This window comes from Phodopus roborovskii, unplaced genomic scaffold (genome assembly GCF_943737965.1).
Source record: "Phodopus roborovskii unplaced genomic scaffold, PHOROB, whole genome shotgun sequence".
In the NCBI taxonomy this organism is placed as follows: domain Eukaryota; kingdom Metazoa; phylum Chordata; class Mammalia; order Rodentia; family Cricetidae; genus Phodopus; species Phodopus roborovskii.
Window position 1 is genome coordinate 150,107 of NW_026126142.1, and position 20,065 is coordinate 170,171.

General features: G+C 36.9%; 1 protein-coding gene across 1 annotated transcript in view; it reads right to left on the reverse strand.

The window, feature by feature from the left end:
- Nucleotides 1-20,065, reverse strand: part of Wnk3 (WNK lysine deficient protein kinase 3) — a 126,493-nt gene that overhangs the window by 90,755 nt on the left and 15,673 nt on the right. Inside the window, exon 2 of the mRNA XM_051179541.1 lies at nucleotides 8,669-9,323. Within this exon, the coding sequence (XP_051035498.1) occupies nucleotides 8,669-9,205 (537 nt within the window). The 5' untranslated portion in view covers nucleotides 9,206-9,323. The remainder of the gene's footprint in view (nucleotides 1-8,668; nucleotides 9,324-20,065) is intronic.

The window sequence follows — 20,065 nt, forward strand, 5'->3', positions numbered from 1 at the left end:
AAAAAAAAAAAAATCAAGAACAGTTAAGGGACTTTAAAAAAGCAAGGAACACTAAGCATAGAAGATAAACAGAAATAAAACACTGTGTTTTCTATCTTACCTGAGATGATTAATATGTCTATACCTGGAAGAACAGATCACTCTAAAGAATAATTAATATATTTTAAGCCTTATGGTTAAATTTGTAGAATATAAGTATTTGTCGTGACAAACAATTATCTACTTCACAATTTGCCCCTAAATATCAAAGGTAATCACAGCTAGGGGTAAACAACTTTATAAAACTATAGCTGCTATCCTAGCCACAATGCTAGAGAGAAAGTGCACTAAAAAGGCAGAGTCATTACCTTTAAATTTCTACTTCTGATTCAGGGGACAGAAAGCAAGTGTGTTAAACTAGCACTAAAACTCAGAGAGAAGTACTTACAATAGAGCTTTCAGCTACTCCTTTGATCATACAGCAGCATACAGACACTATTATATTAATGGAAATTATTTTGACAGAATAACTTTGAGCCACCATCAATGAGGAGAGTTCTTGGTGCAATAAAGGCAAAAGAGAGCAGTAATAGCTAATGGAGTTAGCACAGGGCCATTAAAACGCTAATTTAAAGGCTGGTTATGGTGCTACATGCCAGTAATCCCAGTGCTGAGAAGGGTTAGGCGAAAGTACGCTAAATTCTGAGGTCAGCCCAGGGTACTTGGGGAGAGTCTACCTAAAAAACAATCTAGCCTATGGAAATGAGCCGTAAGTATTATTGTTCCAAAGTAAGAGCATAAAAAAGCAACAAGCATAAAGTTTCAGTGTTATACTTACTAATTTATATGGATAGTAAATAGATGGAAAATCCAAATTAAACAAATAGAATCCAACTACTCCACATACATTAAACATTAATAAGAACTACTATCTTTTTATAAATGTTAGCTAAACATTTAATCAATTTTAACATGTAGAACAGTAAAAATATACACAGAAATTTTCTGAGATGCAGACTAACAGCAACATGACTAATCACCATAGGTATTTTATTCAAGATAAGGAACATATTTTTAAGAGTGACTAACCAAAGACTGCCTCCAGGGCAGCCTGCTCTAGCAGAGTTACCTAGAGAAATGTTTTTGCACGTGAAGCCTGAAGGCACATAGAGTTTAATGAAGCTGTTGTTCCAGTAGGATTTTGGCATTATCTACATGGCGCTGATTTTGTAGGAATGCAAAATGCAAGTTGCAATGTTGGGGAAGCCTTAGCTCCAGAAAGCTGCTGAGGCCAGAAAGATCATAGCAGTGTCAGGTGCTCTGCCTGGAGCTCCTGATGAGGCTATTCATGAAGCTGTGAAGGTGAAGCCTACATTTCAATAGTGATTGGAGATGCCAGAAACATGCAAAGTCTGTCTACTAAGAAACTATGAAGGGTGCAAACTACTGAGTCGAGTCAGAGCTACACAATCCTGTTAGAACCCAGATGAAGCAACCATGAACCCTGCATACCAGATACAGAATTACAGGGTTTGGTGTTTGCCTTCCTAGGTTTTGGTGTTGCTTTGGTCTGAGCTTTCCTTGTTATATTCCTTTTAGAATTAGAATTCCTTTTAAAATTGGACATGTGACACTCTATGACGGAACTATATAATTTACATTTTGGTGCTGGAGAGATGGCTTTAGCCATTAAAGGCTAGGCTCACAACCAAAAATAATTTACATTTTTTTTAACTTTAAAGGAGTTCACAGTTAAGAGAGTGATTTGTGTCTCTAAAGATACTTTGTACTTTGGGGTTTTTTTGGAGAATGTTAGACCCATTAATAATTGAGATTCTTAGCAAGGGACTAAACATATTTTACATTATTAAACATGAGACACTTGAAGTATTGTGGTTTAAAAGTCACGTGGTTGGGTATCAAACTGATAAGCCATGAATTTCAATGGTTAATTCTGATTGTAAAGTTGATCATGTAAGGTAAACAAACTATGGTCTTATAATCTCACTCTCTTAATGAAATCATCAACAGTGATCTAGAAAACTAGATCAGGCTATATAGATCTATCTTTACAAATCTAAAAGAAAGAACAATGATATAAAAGCTGTATGAAATAACTTGTTCAAGTAAGTATAAATAGTACAAAGGTTTCAAAATAGTACCTACCTACAAAGTATCCTATCACTGCTTTTTTAAAAATGTTCATTAGTAGCCTAGGCTGGCCACAACCTCTTTTTTTGTAGCCTCCACTTCCTAAGTGATAAGATTAAAGTCACTACTACTACCATGTCCAGCTCAATGAATGTTCCTGAACATGAACTTCTTCAGCATTTTACCACTATTGCTTATTAAATGCTCAAACATGTCTCAAGCTTTACAAGCATTATCTCTATGTTTCCATCATATTGCTAATTCTTTTTTTTCCCTTTGGAGTTGGGAATTAAACTCAAAAACTTGAATATATGAGACAAGCCATCTACTACTAGAGCTACACCCAAAGCCCTAATATTTATATTTTCATACATTCAAAATATTATTTGTATTTTTCTTTAATAGGAAAGTTTTAAAATTGTTCCAAAATGTTAAGTTTCTTGGCCTGCCTAAGGAATATAAACTGCAAAGGCAACACTAAAAGCTGAACTCTGAATCCCAAACAAATTTTAATTTATCAACTACCTCTAAGAACAGGATTCACAGCAATGACTGAAGACACCTCACTCACAAATCACTTCCCATTGGCAAACTGGTGTAAGCTATAACTAAAGGTAAATAAAATAAACACATGCCAAGGTAGTAATCATTTATAAACATATCAAAGTATCATGCAAGAAACTGGGATATAATAGTTACAAACATAACCACATTACAATTTTGAGACAAGAATGGTGTGAGTATCTAGAGAAAGATGCTTTATCAATGGCAGTAAAGATACATGTTGAGCAACTAGGACCATCGTTTGGTGGTGCATCATTTGCCTAACATACTGGGAAGCCCTGGATTTTATCCATCCACCACAACTCCCCAAAAGAGATATGTCAACAGGGGGATAACAGGGAGAACCAGAGTCACTATCTTGCAAATCAGTTCGACAAATATGTCATCATTTTGTAGGGTTCTGGACATCCACTTCATTTGGTCAATCTATTGCCTTAGTAGGAGGACATGCAGAAACACCAAATTCTTTTGTTCTGCCTATGCTCACCAATATAGCTTCCCATTATAATTTAGCTTCCCATATATCTACTATACAGTTCACATAGGCTATTATAACTATATCCCTTTTTCTAAAACAATAAGCTTGTGTCTGTCTTTTCATAGACCTGACTCTATCCATGGACAGTGGCAAAAGATGAAGGTAACTACTGAACTCAGAAATCCTCTGCCTTTGCCTTCCTGGTGCTGGGATTAAAGGTGTGTGCCATTATACCAGCAGAATGATTGTTTTTCTGGTTTTTTAAGATGCAGTTTCTCTGAGTAGCCCTTGTTGTCCAAGAATTAGCTTTGTAGATCCACCTGTCTCTGGCTCCCAAATGCTGGAATTAAAGGCATGTACCACCACTGCCAGATAAAAATATCATAATTTTGATATATGCACCAAAACTATAAATAATAGAATACCCTCTGTAACCAGGTTATTTAATGTGCCTAAACATCATATCCCCATCTGAAAATATCTTTACCTAACATAACTATTGCCAAAATTAAACAAACTAGTAAGAATTTAAACATGTGTTCAATTAAATTTTAATTTTATGATAAATGCAAAGTATATAATATCCATTGTTACTAACTATACTAAAACCTTAATTACAAATTCTTCTATTGCTAAATTTTCAGAAACTTAACAGACATATTGAGGAAAGACCACATAAAGTTAAAAGATAGTGCCAATTCATAAATATAGAAAAAAAGTTGGAAACGGAAAGATGCCATTTGTGGCAAGAGGATCACAAGTTTAAGGCCTTCTTGGGCCAGCAAATTCCATATCAGTTTCATTAAAAAAAAAAAAGAACACCATAATTGCATTGTATATTAGCTGTGTAAACACACCAAAGAGCACCAAAAATTAATGAGACTGAAGTTCTGAGAATTATTTCACAGTGTCAAAGCATATACTCCCAATATATTTATTCATCTACAAAGGAGAAAAGAGTAATTTTATACTAGGAACAATCTGAAAGATAATACTGTAGTCAAGTGGTCAAATTTATATTAGCATTAATATGTGTCAACAGCATTAATATATGTCAACATCTTGTATCACCTGCTATCACAGACTGAGTAGAGGAATGTCACTTTTGTGGTAATCTTGCCAAAATGAAGAGCTTACCTAGCCAACCATGAGTGCATGCTGTAATACTAGCATTTAGGAAACAGAAGCATGGGCTTGAGAGATGACTCAATGGTTAGGAACACTACATGGTCTTCCAGAGGTCCTGAGTTCAATTCTCAGCAACCATATGATGGCTCATAACCATCTGAAATGAAATCTGGTGCCCTCTTCTGGCCTACAGGGATACATGTGTACAGAACACTGTATATATAATAAGTAAATAAAATATTTTTAAAAAAAGAAGCAGAAACATTTTATAATTTGTGGTCAATATGGTTTGCTTAACGAGTCCTTGGTTTTTGTGGGCTATATAGTGAGACCTCATCTTAGAAAGAAAAAGAGAGCTGGGTGTTGGTGGTGGTAGCAGCAATGGTTAGTGCATGCCTTTGATCCCAGCACTCAGGAGGAAGAGACAGGAGGATCTCTTTGAGTTCAAGGCCAGCCTGGTCTACTATAAGAGTGCTAAGACAGGCTCCAAGGCTACAAAGAAAAACCCTCTCAAAAAGCAGAAGGAAGGGAGGGAGGGAAGGAGGGAGGAAGAAACTGTTAGTAACATTTGAAGTTCAATAAAAACCATTAAAGAGGAAGGCAGAACATACAAAACACAGTATAGAAACATGAATATGATCACAGAACTGAAAAGAGGAGTATTTGCAGGAAAACTGATATATTCTGATTAGTGTCAATATTTTAGTTGATAGTATATCTTTGTAACTCTTTTTTAAATAGAAAATAAGTGCAGAAAGTAAAATGAAGTACCAAAGGAGTGGTACCTCTGTTTCTTCTACTTCTAACCCTCTCATTTCCTTTAAACAAACCTGTATTTAACAGCCCTTTCATCTTTTGCTAACTCATATCTTCAAGGCTTCTTCATATACTGAGTATAAACTCCTACTATAAGCTTTATGAAATCTGGCTGTGTCTGCCTTTTCTCCCTTTTTGTATCTCTAGCACTTAGCATAAGTCTGGCACATTGCACAGAGTGTTTATTTGTTGAGAAATAAAAAAAACGATAACTGTATTAGGTTTATGTATTCATTTCCTATTGCTATAGTAACAAATTAGCATAAACATGGTGGATTAAAACACAGACGTATTACCTTCCAAAAATGGAAATCAAAAATATACAGTGAATCACACTAAACTGGAATCCAGACAGCAGCATTGTTTCTTCTGGAGGCCTGAGGCGACTGTTTAATTCCTTGCCTTTTCCAGCTTTCTAGGCTATCTACATCCTTTGGCTTGGTGACCAAGCCCTGCAACAGCACCATTCCAAACTCTGTTTCTATTCTTAGATCTTTCTAGAATGACTGCCAGCTTGCCTCCCTCCATACAAAGACTGCTGATTAGATGAACTAAGATAATTTCCCTATTCCTTTGTCTAGTAGTCCCATCGGCAAAGGTACTTTTAACAATGTAAGGTTCTAAGGATGAAGACATGGACATCTTTGAGATGTCATTATTCAGCCTCCTATACAAATCAATTGCTTCCTTTTTTGTTTGTTTGTTTTGTTGTTGTTGTTTGTTTGTTTTCTGAGACAGGATTTCTCTGTGTAGTCCTGAAACTAGCTCTGTAGTTTGAGGCTGGACTCAAACTCAAAGAGATCTGTCTGTGCTGAGATTAAAGGTATGGACCACCACTGCCAGACATTTTTTCTTTTAAAGTCTGTCCAATAAATATCTAAATATAATTCACAAAACTATTTAGGAACTAATGATATCTCCAAGACCAGAGTTGCCCCTTCCACCATCATCCTTTGTCCTTTTGCAAATCAAAAGGTTTAATTTAATAAAGTTATATGATCTTTTAAACAAAGAGACTAGAACATATATATTTAAGCCAAATTCATCATCCTTAGATTCAAGATAATCTCTGTGCTCCTGGGTCTACACTTAATTTCTATGGCTGCAATTGAACTAAACAGCATTGGGGGGGGGGGGTTAAAGGAATTAAGCATATTCATTTTCTTGTGTGGCTCAAACAAAATCTAGGAACATTTCTGAAAGGGCAACAAAACTATTTTAGGAGCAAAATTAAGAGCCCTACAGTGAATATTTAAAAGGAAAAAAAAAACTATACTTTTTTTTTTTCAAAAACAAGATCTGGCATTTCACTCAATATTTTTCTTCTTCAATCTCCTAAATGCTGGAATTGCAGGTGTTTGCTTCATGCTTAACCCTTAAACACGAATCTTCAGCTATTTCTTCTTCTTCTACATTACCTTGGCTATAATCACTAGTATCATAAAAAGCATACAGAATGTTCATTCAACATGGTAACCCGCTATAGTCTATGGACATATTTTTTCTTGTTGGGTGATTTTGCTCTGTTTTGATCTTCAGTGACATCTCTTGTTCAGACTCTATCTGAAGGTACTAGATATCTAGGTGCAATTTCAAGGAGGCCTGGTCTAGAGAAGTTCAGTCCCTAAAAATCAAACAAACTGGACATAGTGGTACATGCCTACAGACTCAGCACTTGGGAAGTAGAGGCAGGAAGCTCAGAAGTTCAAGATCATTCTCAGCTACATATGAAATTTGGGGCTAATCTGGAATATATCAGACCATGTCTCAAATAAAATATAATAAACTTCCTACACTACCCACTTAAATTCAAATCTAATGGAATGGCAACTAACAGCATTTTATAATGGGTAAAATCTGGATATTTTATAGATACCCACACTCAAAGATACCATTAGAATTTAAACAATAATGGCCTATACTTAGTGGCTGTCTTTATTCGATCTTAATTTTGTGGTTTGGTTTTGTTATTGTTGTTATGGTTGGTGTTGTTTTGATGTAGGGTCTCATGTTGCCCAGGCTTGAACTTCGGATCCTCCAGCCCCCACCTCTCCAGTACCAGGATTACAGGCATGTGTCACCATACCTGTTATATGTGGTGTTGAGACAGAACTGAAAACTTTGCTCTTGAATGTTAGGGCAAGTTCTGTACCAAACTGAACCATATTGCTAGTCCCAATCTTAATTTTAAGCATCCTATATGAATGCTGACCATTTTTCATGAGTTACCTGAGGTTACCAAGGCTTATTCTCCTTCTATTTGACCTACATCTGCCTGCAACTATTCTCATTATACTACCTTCTGTGCTGCTTTGTCCCTCATTTGTTAATAGCACTCAATAAAAGTATCTGTCATAAGCTGGATGGTGGTGTTGACAGCCCACGCCTTTAATCCCAGCACTTGGGAAGCAGAAGCAGGTAGATCTCTGTGAGTTGGAGGCCAGCCTGGTCTACAGAGCAAGTTCCAGGACAGCCTCCAAAGCTATGCAGAGAAACACTGTCTCAAAATAATCTACCATAGAATTAAATATCTGGCAATTTAGTCATTCTCCCCATATTTTCCTTTAATTTCTCCTCACTAAACATACTTGAGCTGACTAACCTCTGTAGATTCTGGTGATTTTACTTTGCTGTAAATTTCAAAAGTATGAGGATGGATTATCAATAGACGTTTTCAAAATGTTAAGAAAAAAACCTTTCCTATTTGGAAAGATAACATGAATTTCACACATTTTTGTAAGAAAAATATAAAGGTAGATATCATACTGAATACATTCCTATCATACACTTAATTATGTGTCTCAACCTATGAGACACACACACACACAGAGATCTAAAAATGAGATGTTAATGAAAGTTTGGGGAATTTTCTGAAGCTAATAATTTTCCCAAAGAATGTCACAACGTAGCCTTTTTCTTTTTAAAACAGGAAAGGAAAGCAAGCATAGTGGGCATATGGCTATGACCCTAGCACCAGAGAGGTTGAGATAGTAGAACATGAGTTTGAACCCAGCCTAGGTCACAAAAAAATTCAGGGTCAGCTTAAGCTACATTGAAGACCTTGTCTCAAAATAACAAATGAAATTGATCAATGTAAAGTGAAAATTAGTTGTACTTCCAAAGGCTGTGTTGTTTTAATATCTCAGAGATAAAGAGCATTTGCCTAGCATGTACAAGACCCAAATTTTATCCTAGCATCATAATTTAAACCAAAAAAATGAATGAATTAAATAAACAGAAGGAATTAAATAAACAGAAGGGGCTATAACTCAACAGCATAATACTTGTATAAGGCACTGAGTTTATTCCCAGCGCTGCGAAAATTAAGATAAAAAGTAAGGCTCTAGATTCCATTCTTAGAATTGCCCAAAAAGTGAAAAACAAAGAAAGGTAATTTTTAAAAAGCTTGCCATAGGCTCCTAACAGATTAGAAAAAAAACAAAATTTCTAGACAGTGATAGAGAGGCTCTTCTTTTTCTTCATCCTGGATCACTCTGGTGGTCAGGGCAGGTAAATCTGGAATTCATAAAGTCAAGAAAATTATATACCCACCTGTAGTTCACACCAAGCAACTTCAACCCAAGTTTCAGTGTCCAGTCCTTTATATACGGTCTTAAATGCTCCTCTTCCCAGCTCTATATCAAATTTCAGGAACCTGCCACTAGGGGAAGTTGCTACAGCCTTCATTTCTGCCTCTTCTTCCATTTCCTTTTCACTTTTCTCCTTGAAGCAATCTTTTGAGGACTCTGATGTTGCCTTTGGGCATTGCTCATATTTAACTTCTTGCCCACCTCTTAGCACATTTGTAGGAAGTTTATCTACCCTTGAAATATTTGTTGCAGCTTTTATTCTTTCATCTTTAAGGGAAGATTCAGCAGCTTTGTCGTCTTCTGTCATCTCAACACTCTTTCGGAAAAATCTCTTTCTTTCAATGTTTTCCCCGGCAGCAGAGAAGGTGCTTGTTTTTTCCTTCATTCTAGCTTCTACCATCAGAGGTGCAGTAATCTGAGCAACCCTGTTTTCAAAGGAAGCCCCATCAGGTTTCTCAGAATCTTCTGTGCTAGCTGGCTCCCCAGAATCAGTGGCCATTGTAACTAAGATTGACACTGAACTTTTTCCTGATTAACTCTTTAGTCCACTTACATCTCAGGTGTCAAAGTTATCAGAACACACTTCCTTTTATATGGTCATATATTTCCATAGCAACCTGAAGGATGGAAAAAAAGATAACTTTAATATCACACTACAACATAAATCATTAAGCAGAAAACAAGTCACCTAATTTTTAATTGCCTCTTTTTTAATACGCTTATTCTTGTTTCTGTACAAGTTAGCAACTAAGACTCCAGAGACTATGCCTTATCTTATTTAATATAGCTTCAGTGACTAATACAGCTCTTAGCAAACAGTTCAGTATGTTTTCATATGCAGGATCCTAGTTCTCAGCTCATCTCAATCCACCAAATACAGGTGCCCAAATCCTGAATTCACTTAGCTATACATAGTAAGTAAAAACACATGGTTTCTAGATTTTTGTCTAAGATTCTAGAATCCATCTAATAGTAGTTTCTTTAGTTGTGGTAAAATATATGTAGAATCAAATTTCATATTTTAACTACTTTAAGTGTATAGTCCCTTACATTAATGCATTGACAATGTTGTGCTACCATCACTTCTTGAAATTTTTATCGTTTGTGTGAGTTGGTTCTTTCTTTATACCTTCACATGAATTCCAGAACCAAACTCAAGCTGTCTACATGGCAAGCACTTTATACAATGAAACATCTTGCTGGCCCTATTGTCATCTCAATACATCCCCAAAATGATTTCATCATCTTAAGGTGAAAATCTATGCTCATTATAGAAAAATGTCCTTTCCAGCTGAGTGCTATGAAATGCACCTATATATAGTCCTAGTTACTTAAGAAGCTGAGGACCTGGGAGTTTCAAGCTGGTTTTGACAAACAACGAAACTAATCTCTAAAACAGAAGAAAGGCAGTTTTTAGGAGGCTGAGGGTGGCTCACTAGCAGATGAATGCTTAGCATGTACAAAGTTCTACATTTGATCACCAGAATTACCAAAGAAATATCTTACCCACATCCACCCTCCCAAACATACATTCTACTATTTCTGAATTTACATATTCTAGGTAAGTAAGTAGACACATACAGTATTTATGTCTGTCTTATTTCACTTGACATAATGTGCTCATTTCTTTTTAAGACTGGCTAATAAATACATGAAAAATATTCAATATCTCTAGTCACCAGGAAAATTAAAATCAAAATTCCATTCCACCCACGTAAATGTCACTATCATAAACAAAATGCAAAAGAGGTCTGGAGAGATGGCTCAGTGTTTAACAGCATTTGCTGCTCTTGCAGAGGATCCAGGTTCAGTTTCTAGAACCCACAAACTGTAACTCCTCAAAAATTAAAAATAGATCCAGATGATGGTGGCACATGCCTTTAAACCCAGCACTTGGTAGGCAGAGGCAGGTGGATATCTGTTTGAGGCCAGCCTGGTCTACAAAGTGAGTTCCAAGACAGCCAGAGACCCTGTCTCAAAAAACAACAAAACAAAATTAAAAATAGAACTGGCATATGATCCAACTATAAAGCTTCTGAGTATATAAAAATCAAAGTCTACTTACTCTATACAAGGCATAGGATGTATATTTTAACCTTAGTACTTAGGATGGAGGATCTAAAGTTTGAGGCAGATCTGGGCTGCATAAAGAGATTGTCTAAAATAAATAAAGGAGGGAGGGACAGACTTCTTCCCTCCATCACACATTGGTGGTATGCTACTGAGTTATATGCCTTGAATGACACAGTTAAGTTAAAGATAACATATATCATTCATTTTTAAATGGCTAAACAAATGAAACATACCTGTGAGTATTCATGTACATATGCATGTTTTCTTTTTTAAGTCAGGATCTTACTACTTAGTCCTGTCTGACCAGAACTGTGTAGACCAGGCTAGCCTCAAACTTACCACATCTCCATCTTCTGAGATATAAAGAAAGCAACTACAGCACTACCAATTAGGAATCCAGATGAACATCATGAAAAGCTTCATTGCATTACTTTGCTACTTTTTTAAAAAAAAATCATGTTTGAGATTTTTCAAAATAAAAATATTTCAGGGGACTGGAAAAATGGCTCTGCTGATAAAGAGCTTACTTGACAAGCATGGACACCTAAGTTAAGGTAATTCAGCACCTTTGTGGAAGCTGGGTGCACAAATGCATGCTTGTAATTCCAGGGCAGGGAGCTGTAGAAGGGAGAATACTTAGGCTATCTAGCTTAGCCAAATCAATAAGCTCCAGGTTTAGTGTCTCAAAATATAAGGTGGAAGGTTGGGTGTGCTGGCACAGTCCATTAATTCCACAGCTTGGGAGGCAGAGGCAGGCAGATCTCTGAAAGTTTGAGACCAGCCTGGTCTACAGAGTTCTAGGCAGCCTGAACTATGAAGTTAAGACCTTGCCTCAAAAAAAGAGATGGCAAAAAATTAGAGAAGACAATGCACATCAACTTCTGTTTTCCACATGCACATATACATGAATACTCGAATATATCATATATACATACAAAAAATTTAATAACCAGACAAAGCTAATTTAGATTGCTTAGTAATAGGAATATGACTATTAAAACAATAAAGAAAAGAGCTGGTAAAACAGCTCAGTGGATCTGCACACATGTGCAAACGATAAAACAAATTCTTGGAGTCTGTGTTCTCCTTCCACTGAGTGCTGGGGATTGCACTTGGGTTGTCAACGGGTACTTTTACCTACTGAACCATCTCACCACCCCCTGAACTTTCTTTTATAATCACTTATTGAGTTCTATGTATAGATTCTTAAGTGCTGAAAAGACGGCTCAGAGGTTAAAAACACTGTCTACTTTTCCAAAGGAACTGGGTTCAATTCATAGCATCTACATGGTGGCTCACAACAGTTTATAAATGTGGTTCCAGGGACTCCGATACCCTTCCTGGCCTCTGTGGGCACCAGGCACATATGTGGTACACAAGCAGACATTTATACAGCAAAAAAAAATCCATATAAATAAAAACTTTAAAACTGTATGCATAAACTATATATTTTTCTAAATGTATATTTCATAAGCAAATGCCTTTAGGTTTCTATTGCTAGATAAAACATCATGACCAAAAGTAACTTTGGGAGGAAAGAGTCTATTTCATCTTATACTTCCAGGTAACAGTACACCACTGAGGAAAGTCAGGACAGAAACGTAGAGGCAAGAACTGATGCAGAAACCATGACAGAATGTCGCTTACTGTCTTGCTCCCCATGGCTTGCTCAACCTGCTTAACAATTCAGGATCACCTGCCCAGATATGAAACTACAAACACTGAACTGGGCTCTCCCACACATATCATCAGTCAACAAAATGCAACACAGCCTTGCTCACAGGCCAATCTCTTGACTGCATTTTTTTCAATTGAGGTTCCCTCCTCTTCCCAGATGATTCCAGCCTGTGTTGAGTTGACAAAAAAAAAAAAAATCCAAGACCACAAGGAAAAGGGCTTTTAAAAATACTTTCCAAGATTTGCTGACTAATTGTTACACATGCTTTTAAACTTTAAATATGGCTTAAACTGCTAGAAAAAAATTTCAGTAGGTAAAATGTTAAGATACAGGCATGGGCGTAGGAATTTAATAACACAAGAAATAATCCCAAGAATTTACAAATGATACTGTATGAAAGTTAAAAAGCTTCTGCCTAGCAAAGGAAACAATCACCAGAATAAAGAGAAAACCCACAAAAATGGAAAAAGAAATCTTTGCCAATAGTACATCATATAGTAGAATAACACCTACAATATATAAAGACTACAAAAACTACCAAAATCTAAATCATCCAATTAATAAATGGGCTAATGTGAATAAACAGTTTTCAAATGAATATGAATAGAAAATATACAAAAAATAAAGTTTGGCACCCACAACAACCAGTGAACTATAACTTAAAACTATACCATCTCACTCCAGTTAGAATAGCTATCATGAAGAAATTAAATGCTGAACTGGGCATGTTGTCCCATGCCTTTAATCATGCACTTGGGAGGCAATAAATGCTGAATTTATACCTCCATGATTTTTTAAAGAAAACAATTATTTATTATACTGAAAAGAGTACAGTGGACATGACAACAATCTGCCCCGTAGTAGATCTTGAATGAAGTCCTCTAGTAACTTTTTTTTTAGATAGCCCAACTTCATCTTTTGCACATGAATATTCAATTATCCTGGCATCAACAGGGAAAGATTATTCTCTCTGTATTGAGTTTTCTTGGCATTCTTATTAAAATTATTTGACCATCAATATTTGGGTTTATTTTTAGACTGTCTTCAGTTTATTTATCTGTATATTTTTCCTTATGGTAGTACCATACTGTTTTGTTTCTGTTTAAGATTTTTATTATACTGGAAATTTTGCCATAATAATGCAGCTTTTGTTTTTTGAAACAGTCTCTCATGTAGCCCAGGCTGGACTCAAACTCACTATGTAGCCTGATGACTTTTAACCTTGTTCCTCCTGCCTCAACCTTCAGAGTGTTGAGATCATAGACGTGTGCTAGCAAGTCTGGTTTATTGTACTCAGGGCTTTGTCATGCTAGAATATATTACCTTCTGAACTATATTCACAACCCAATAAATTAGAAGTGGAGGAAGACATTTGACATTTGACATTGACCTCTGGTCTCCACATGCTTACTCACAGGCTCACCTGTACACAGGTGTGTAAGAAAGCATACAACACACACACACACACACACGTATCAAAACAAGAAGTGTATTAAATATTTATAAAAGCAAGTGAAAGATTATGACATCATAATATGGAAAACATGCTAAAGTTACATTCCTACAAGCAGTTCCCCCTTTAGCTATATTCTTGCAAGCATTTTATTTTTATTTGTGTTACTGTTTTTCTAGACAAGGGTTTCTCTGTGTAACTCTGGCTATCCTAGAACTAGCTCTGTAGACCAGGCCGGCCTCAAACTCACAGAGATTCACCTGCCTCTGCCTCATGAGTAACAGGATCAAAGGTATGCGCCGCCACCACCACCCAGTGCTATTTATTTATTTATTTATTTATTTATTTATTTATTTATAAAATTCATAGAGAGCCATACCATCCATTTATTCTCTGTGTGTGCATACTTGCAGTGGCCCACCTTAGGGATTACATGGCGCTCACAGACAACTTTCAAGGGTCCATTCTCTTCTTTTACCATGTGGGCTCCAGGATCAAACTCAAGTTGTGAGATTTAGTAGCAAACACCTTTACCCAGGAAGCCATCTCAAGTTTCAGAGATTTATTTAATCTTTTTTTTTTTTTTTTTTTAGCTTAACTACTTACTTTGAAATAATTTTTGACTTGAGAAAGAACTTACAAGAATTACAAAGAATATAGTACAATCTTTACCCACATTCCCCAAATGCTAACATTTTAAGTGAGGTATTTTTAAAGTGAGAATAATGATACTTATTCACTTCATCTAATTAAAAGTCACATATGCAGAAACCTCAAGACAAGAAATCCAGAAGACAGATTTCTAAACAGGCAGAAATAGGTAAAGTTATATGATTCCTTACCAAAACCTTCATATATATATATATATATATATATATATTTTTTTTTTTTTTTGGAGTATAGCACTTCTTTCAAAACTGAAATCCTAAGTGAATATGATAGTACACTACTATAATGCAAGTACTCCGAGGTGAAGGCAGGAGAATTTAAGCTACCTTTAGGTACATGAGTTCAAGTCCAGTATGGTGTATATGAGACTCTATAAAAACAAATAAAAAATGAGAGAACCCTGAAATTCTCATGGACATAGTAACACATGCCTGTGATGCCCATGTACATAAAGGTGTTGCTAAATAGTCCTGAGTCCAAGGTCAACTTGGGATGCAGATCAAGACCCTGTCTTTAAAAACATTTTCTAAATGAAATCCTTGGTGCATATCTTGTAATCCCAGATAGCCAGAGGCTGAAGCAAAAGGATAAAAGTTGCAAGACCAGCCAGGACAACATAGCAAGACCCTGTGTTAAAATTTTAAAAATTGAGAAGGGTTGGGGATGTAATCTGAAATAAAGAAATGGTCTAGTACATGCAAGGCTCTAAATTCAATTCTCAGTATTCAGCAAAATCTGGAATCTTCTCACTACTCTAAAAAATTTAGATTTTTTTTTTCTTAGCTGAGGACCAAACCTAGGCCTTGTACTTGCTAGGCAAGTGCTCTACCACAACACCAAAATCTCCAATACCCAACATTAGATTTTTTTAATTGTATGAATTTTTCCTGGTATATGTATGCATGTGCATCACATGCATGCCTGCTACCAGTAGAGGTCAGAAGACAGCATCAGATTCCCCTGGAACCAAAGTAATGGACAGTTGAAAGCCACTATGTGGGTACTTGGAACCAAACCTGGGTCCTCTGCAAGAAAGAGAAACAAGTATTCTTTACTGCTGAGCCAACTCTCAAGGCCCCAAAACCCTGAAATCATAATTTTTTTTTAAAAAAAACTATTTGTCTCCATATATTTCTGTGTACAATGTGCATGCCTTATACTCACAGAAAGCATGAGATCCCCTGGAACTGGAGTTACAGATGAGTATAAGTTGCCACATGGTAAAACCAGGTCCTCTGAAAGAGCAGCCAGTACTCTTAACCATTTAGCCTCAAATCTTATTTAGGCTCTAAGATATTTTTAAAGTCCAATTACCTGATAGCAAATAATAGTTTTACACAAAGAGGGGTATTATATGAGGAAACATTATATGAGGAAGCCTATACACACATACATATAATAATCAAAACCCCAAATACATGAAATAAAGCCTAATACACTAAGAGAAGACCAGACAGTTCAATTACAAAATATTTAGACAATACTATCAAACAACCTGACCTAGCTGACATCTGTAAAACATTCTCTTCAACTAGAGCAAAATATAAACCCTTTTCAATCACAGATGAGGCATCTCTAGAACAAATAATATGCTATACAATAAAACTAGTATCAATAAAATATGTTTTCTTCTACAACAAAACAATTCAATTAAGGGATGCAGCTCAGTTGTACTTAGCTAGCATGAGAAAGTCCTGAGTTTGAGCCCCAGTACCACATAAACTGGGCGTGGTGATACATGCCTGTAATTTCAGAACTCATAGGGAGGCAAGAAGACAAAGCATTCAAGGTTATTTTCAGATACATAGACAGTTGAAAGCCAGCCTGGGCTGCATGAGCATAGGGAAGAAGAAAGGAAAAAAGGCTGGCTAAGGAAAATAATTAAATTAGAAATTAGCAGCAGAATGACAATGGAGATCAATAGAAAATTAGTAAAAGGCTAAAAGTAAGCCTTAATGTTCCTTGTTGGTTCCTTGTTGGTAATTTTCAACAGAGAAGCTAAGACTATTCAATGGGTAAGTGGCAGTCTTTTCAGCTAAAGGTTCTGGAAAACTAAAAAAAAATATGCAGAAGAGTAAAATTGGATCCCGGTCATCTCATCATGCATAGAAATTAGTTCAAAATGGACCACAGACCTAGGAGTAAGAGCTAAAACAATAAAGCTCTTAGAAGAAATTACCAGAATATATCTTGGTTATCCCGGAATATATCTTGGTTATCCCGGACCAGGCAACATTCCCCAGCTGTAACAACCAAACATAATCATTAAAAGAGAAAACTGACAGGAGGCTACAGCAGACCAACCATCAGTTGACGGTCAGTCAAAACTAAATAAAGACCAGTCTGAGTTACATAGTGGGAATGTGTCTTGAAAAAGAAACCAGAGTTCTGGAGAGAAGGTTCAGGGTTAAAAGCACTGCCTACTATTCCAGAGGACACAGACTCAACCAACACCCAGCATCCACGTGGCAGCTCACTAGACTCTGAAACCTCATCCTAGGAATCCAATTCCCTCTTTGGCCTCCTGGGGCACCAGGCATGCATATGGTACAGACATACATGCAGATAAAATACCCATAAATATAATTTTTTAAGCAACTGAGCAAGTTTACAAGTCAGTAAGAGAGGAGAGGAAGAAATTATCTCATAAAATGTTAAAACTTTGCACTTTAAAAAATATCATTAAGAAAGTGGAAAGACAACCCATATGGTAGTAGAAAATACAAGATGCAGGCAGATCTCTGTGAATTTGAGACTAACCTGGTCTATATAGGGAGTTCTAGGTCAGACAGAGCTACAAAGTGAGACCCTGTTTTAAGATAAAGCAAGGAAGCAAAGAGTACATGAAGAACTATTACAAGTTAATAATGAAAAGGCAAACCAATTTTAAAATGTGCAGCTTAGCATGCTCAAAGCTCTGGGTTCAATCATCAGCACTCTATCTCCCCAAAATGGGTAAAAGTTTTGAGTAAACATTTTTCTAAAGAACATGCAGCAAAGCCTCTCTTATCTGTAGTTTACTTTCCATAGTTTCAGCCATATTCAGTAAACGATAGTCCAAAAGTAACAGAACATTCCGGGAATAAAGCCAGGCATAGTGGCACACCCCTAAATCTCAGTAATTAGTAGGAGACTAAGGTAGGAGGATTGCAAGTTCAAATCTAGCATGAGCTACATGATGAGAAGTCAAAAAGAAAAACAAAAAAACACAAACAAGGGAAGGGGGCATGGATGAGACGGGTCAGTGGTAAAGGCACTTGCCACCAAGCTTGACAATCTGAATTCAATCCTCAGGACCCACATAGTGGAAGTACAGAACTGATTCCCAAAGGTTGTCCTCTGGCCTCCACATATGTGTTAGTGCACACACATGTAAATAAATAAACAAGTAAATAAGTTGAAAGGAAAAATCCAGGAAGAAGCAAAAACACTACATTTATATAAATTTATTATAGCATTGTTTTAGTTTTCTTCTGCTGTGATAAAGTGCCACAACCAAGGCGACTTATTTGGAAAGAGGTTTATTTGGTTTATGGCTCCAGAGAGATAAGAAACTATTATAGTGAGGCAGTGGAGCAGCAAACTGCCTCAAGAGATCACATCTCAACAGGAAGCAGAGAAAAACTTGAAATCGTAGAAAGAGTCTTTTGAGCCCTCAAAGCCCCCACCCCAGTGGCAAGCCCACAGCTCTTAATCCTCCCAAACAGCCAGCCACAAACTAGGGATCACGTATTCAAATGCAGAGATCTATGGAGGACAACTCATTCAAACCACCACATTCCACTCCCTGGCCTCCACAGGATTGTGGTGCGAAATGCACTTAGTCGTATTTCGAAAGTCCCACACTCTTTCACAGTCTCCACACAGTTTAAAAGTAGAAAGTCTCTTCTTAGACTCAAGGCAATCTCTTAATTGTAACCCCTGTAAAATCAAAAAGCAAATTACATACTTCCAATATACAATGGCACAGAATATACATTACCAATCCAAAAGGGAGGAAAGAAGGCATATTGAGATAATACTGGACAAAGCAAGACCAAAACCAAGCAATGCAGATTCCAAGTCCTGTAGCTCTACGATGTCAAACGGCTTAGATGGCTCTACCCTTCCAGCTTTATTGACTGCAACACACTTCTCTCTTTGTGTGAGGCTCTTCTTAGCAGTTATCTCAGGACTCCGGCATCTCCAATCACAGCGTCACACAATGGACTCACCTGCTACACACCTGGCCTCAGTGGCTTTCTGAACCCTGCTCTCTGCAAGAGCAGTAAGTACTCTTAACTGCTGAGCCATCTCTCCAGGTCCTCCACTACTTTTTTTTAATTTAGCCTCAGGCACATTCTTAGGACACAGGCAGAAAGATCACAGAAGAAGATTCCACAACCCCTTTAGGTCCTGTATCCTTCATGAACCTAAAGCCAGAACCATAGTCATTTAGGGTGAACTCCAGAGCTCTTGAATCACATTTGTAGCACCTTTGATTTGTTGTTACTTTTTAGAAGCAGAAAATTCCTTAGGCCTTTCTTCTTATAAGGTGAAAGCTTAGCTGGGTAGAGTCTTTCTCTGAAGGCACCACTGCCTTTGCCACAATGCAGATCAGGCCTTTAATCACCTTAGGTCTTTCAGCACAAGCCTTGGCTGTAGTGTTCATTTTCTCTTCAAAGTGTACATTTTATATTTATTTCAACCCCACTTGCTCTTTTTCACTATAGGCCTCTATAAGAGTGATTACTAATAACCACACAATAGAGTCAACATTAGGTTATCTTGAAATTTCCTCCACCAAAGAAATTAGTCTATTAATTTTTTGAGGATTTATTTATCTTTATCTTATTCGTATGAATGTGCCTGAAAACTGCAGAGGCAAGATGAGGGTTCTGGATCCTCTATAACTGGAGTTAGAGATAGCCATAAGCTGCCATGTGGGTACTGGGAACTGAATCCAGCTCTCTGTAAGAGATACAAGAATAGTTTCTATCCCAGTTGCTATTATTGTTCCCCTCTGAAACTTTCTGAGCTGGGCCTCTGAGGTCCAAATAGCTCTCAGAACTATGGCTTCCAAGGTCCTACATGGATTGAGCATTAAGCTCTGCTTATAGCATTCAACCAATTTCCTAGTCCAAAGTTCCAAAGTCTTCCACAGTCCTCAAAAACAAACAAAAAAAAACTACATGGTTGGGTCTGTCACAGCAATAGCCAATTCCTTGGCACCAACTTCTGTCTTAGTTTATTTTCTATTGCTATGATAAAAGATCATGATCAAAGCAACTTAAAAAAGAAAGCATATATTTTCGGCTTACTGTTCCAGAGGCATAAGAGACCATCATGGTGAGGGAGCATGGCAGCAAGTCGCAGGCATGTGGGCTGGAGCAGCAGCTGAGGGTGCATCTCAAACAGGAAGCATAGAGAACAAACTCGAAATGGTGTGAGTCTTCTGAACCCTTAAAGCCCACCCCCAGTGGCATGCTTCCTCCAGCAAGGCCTCT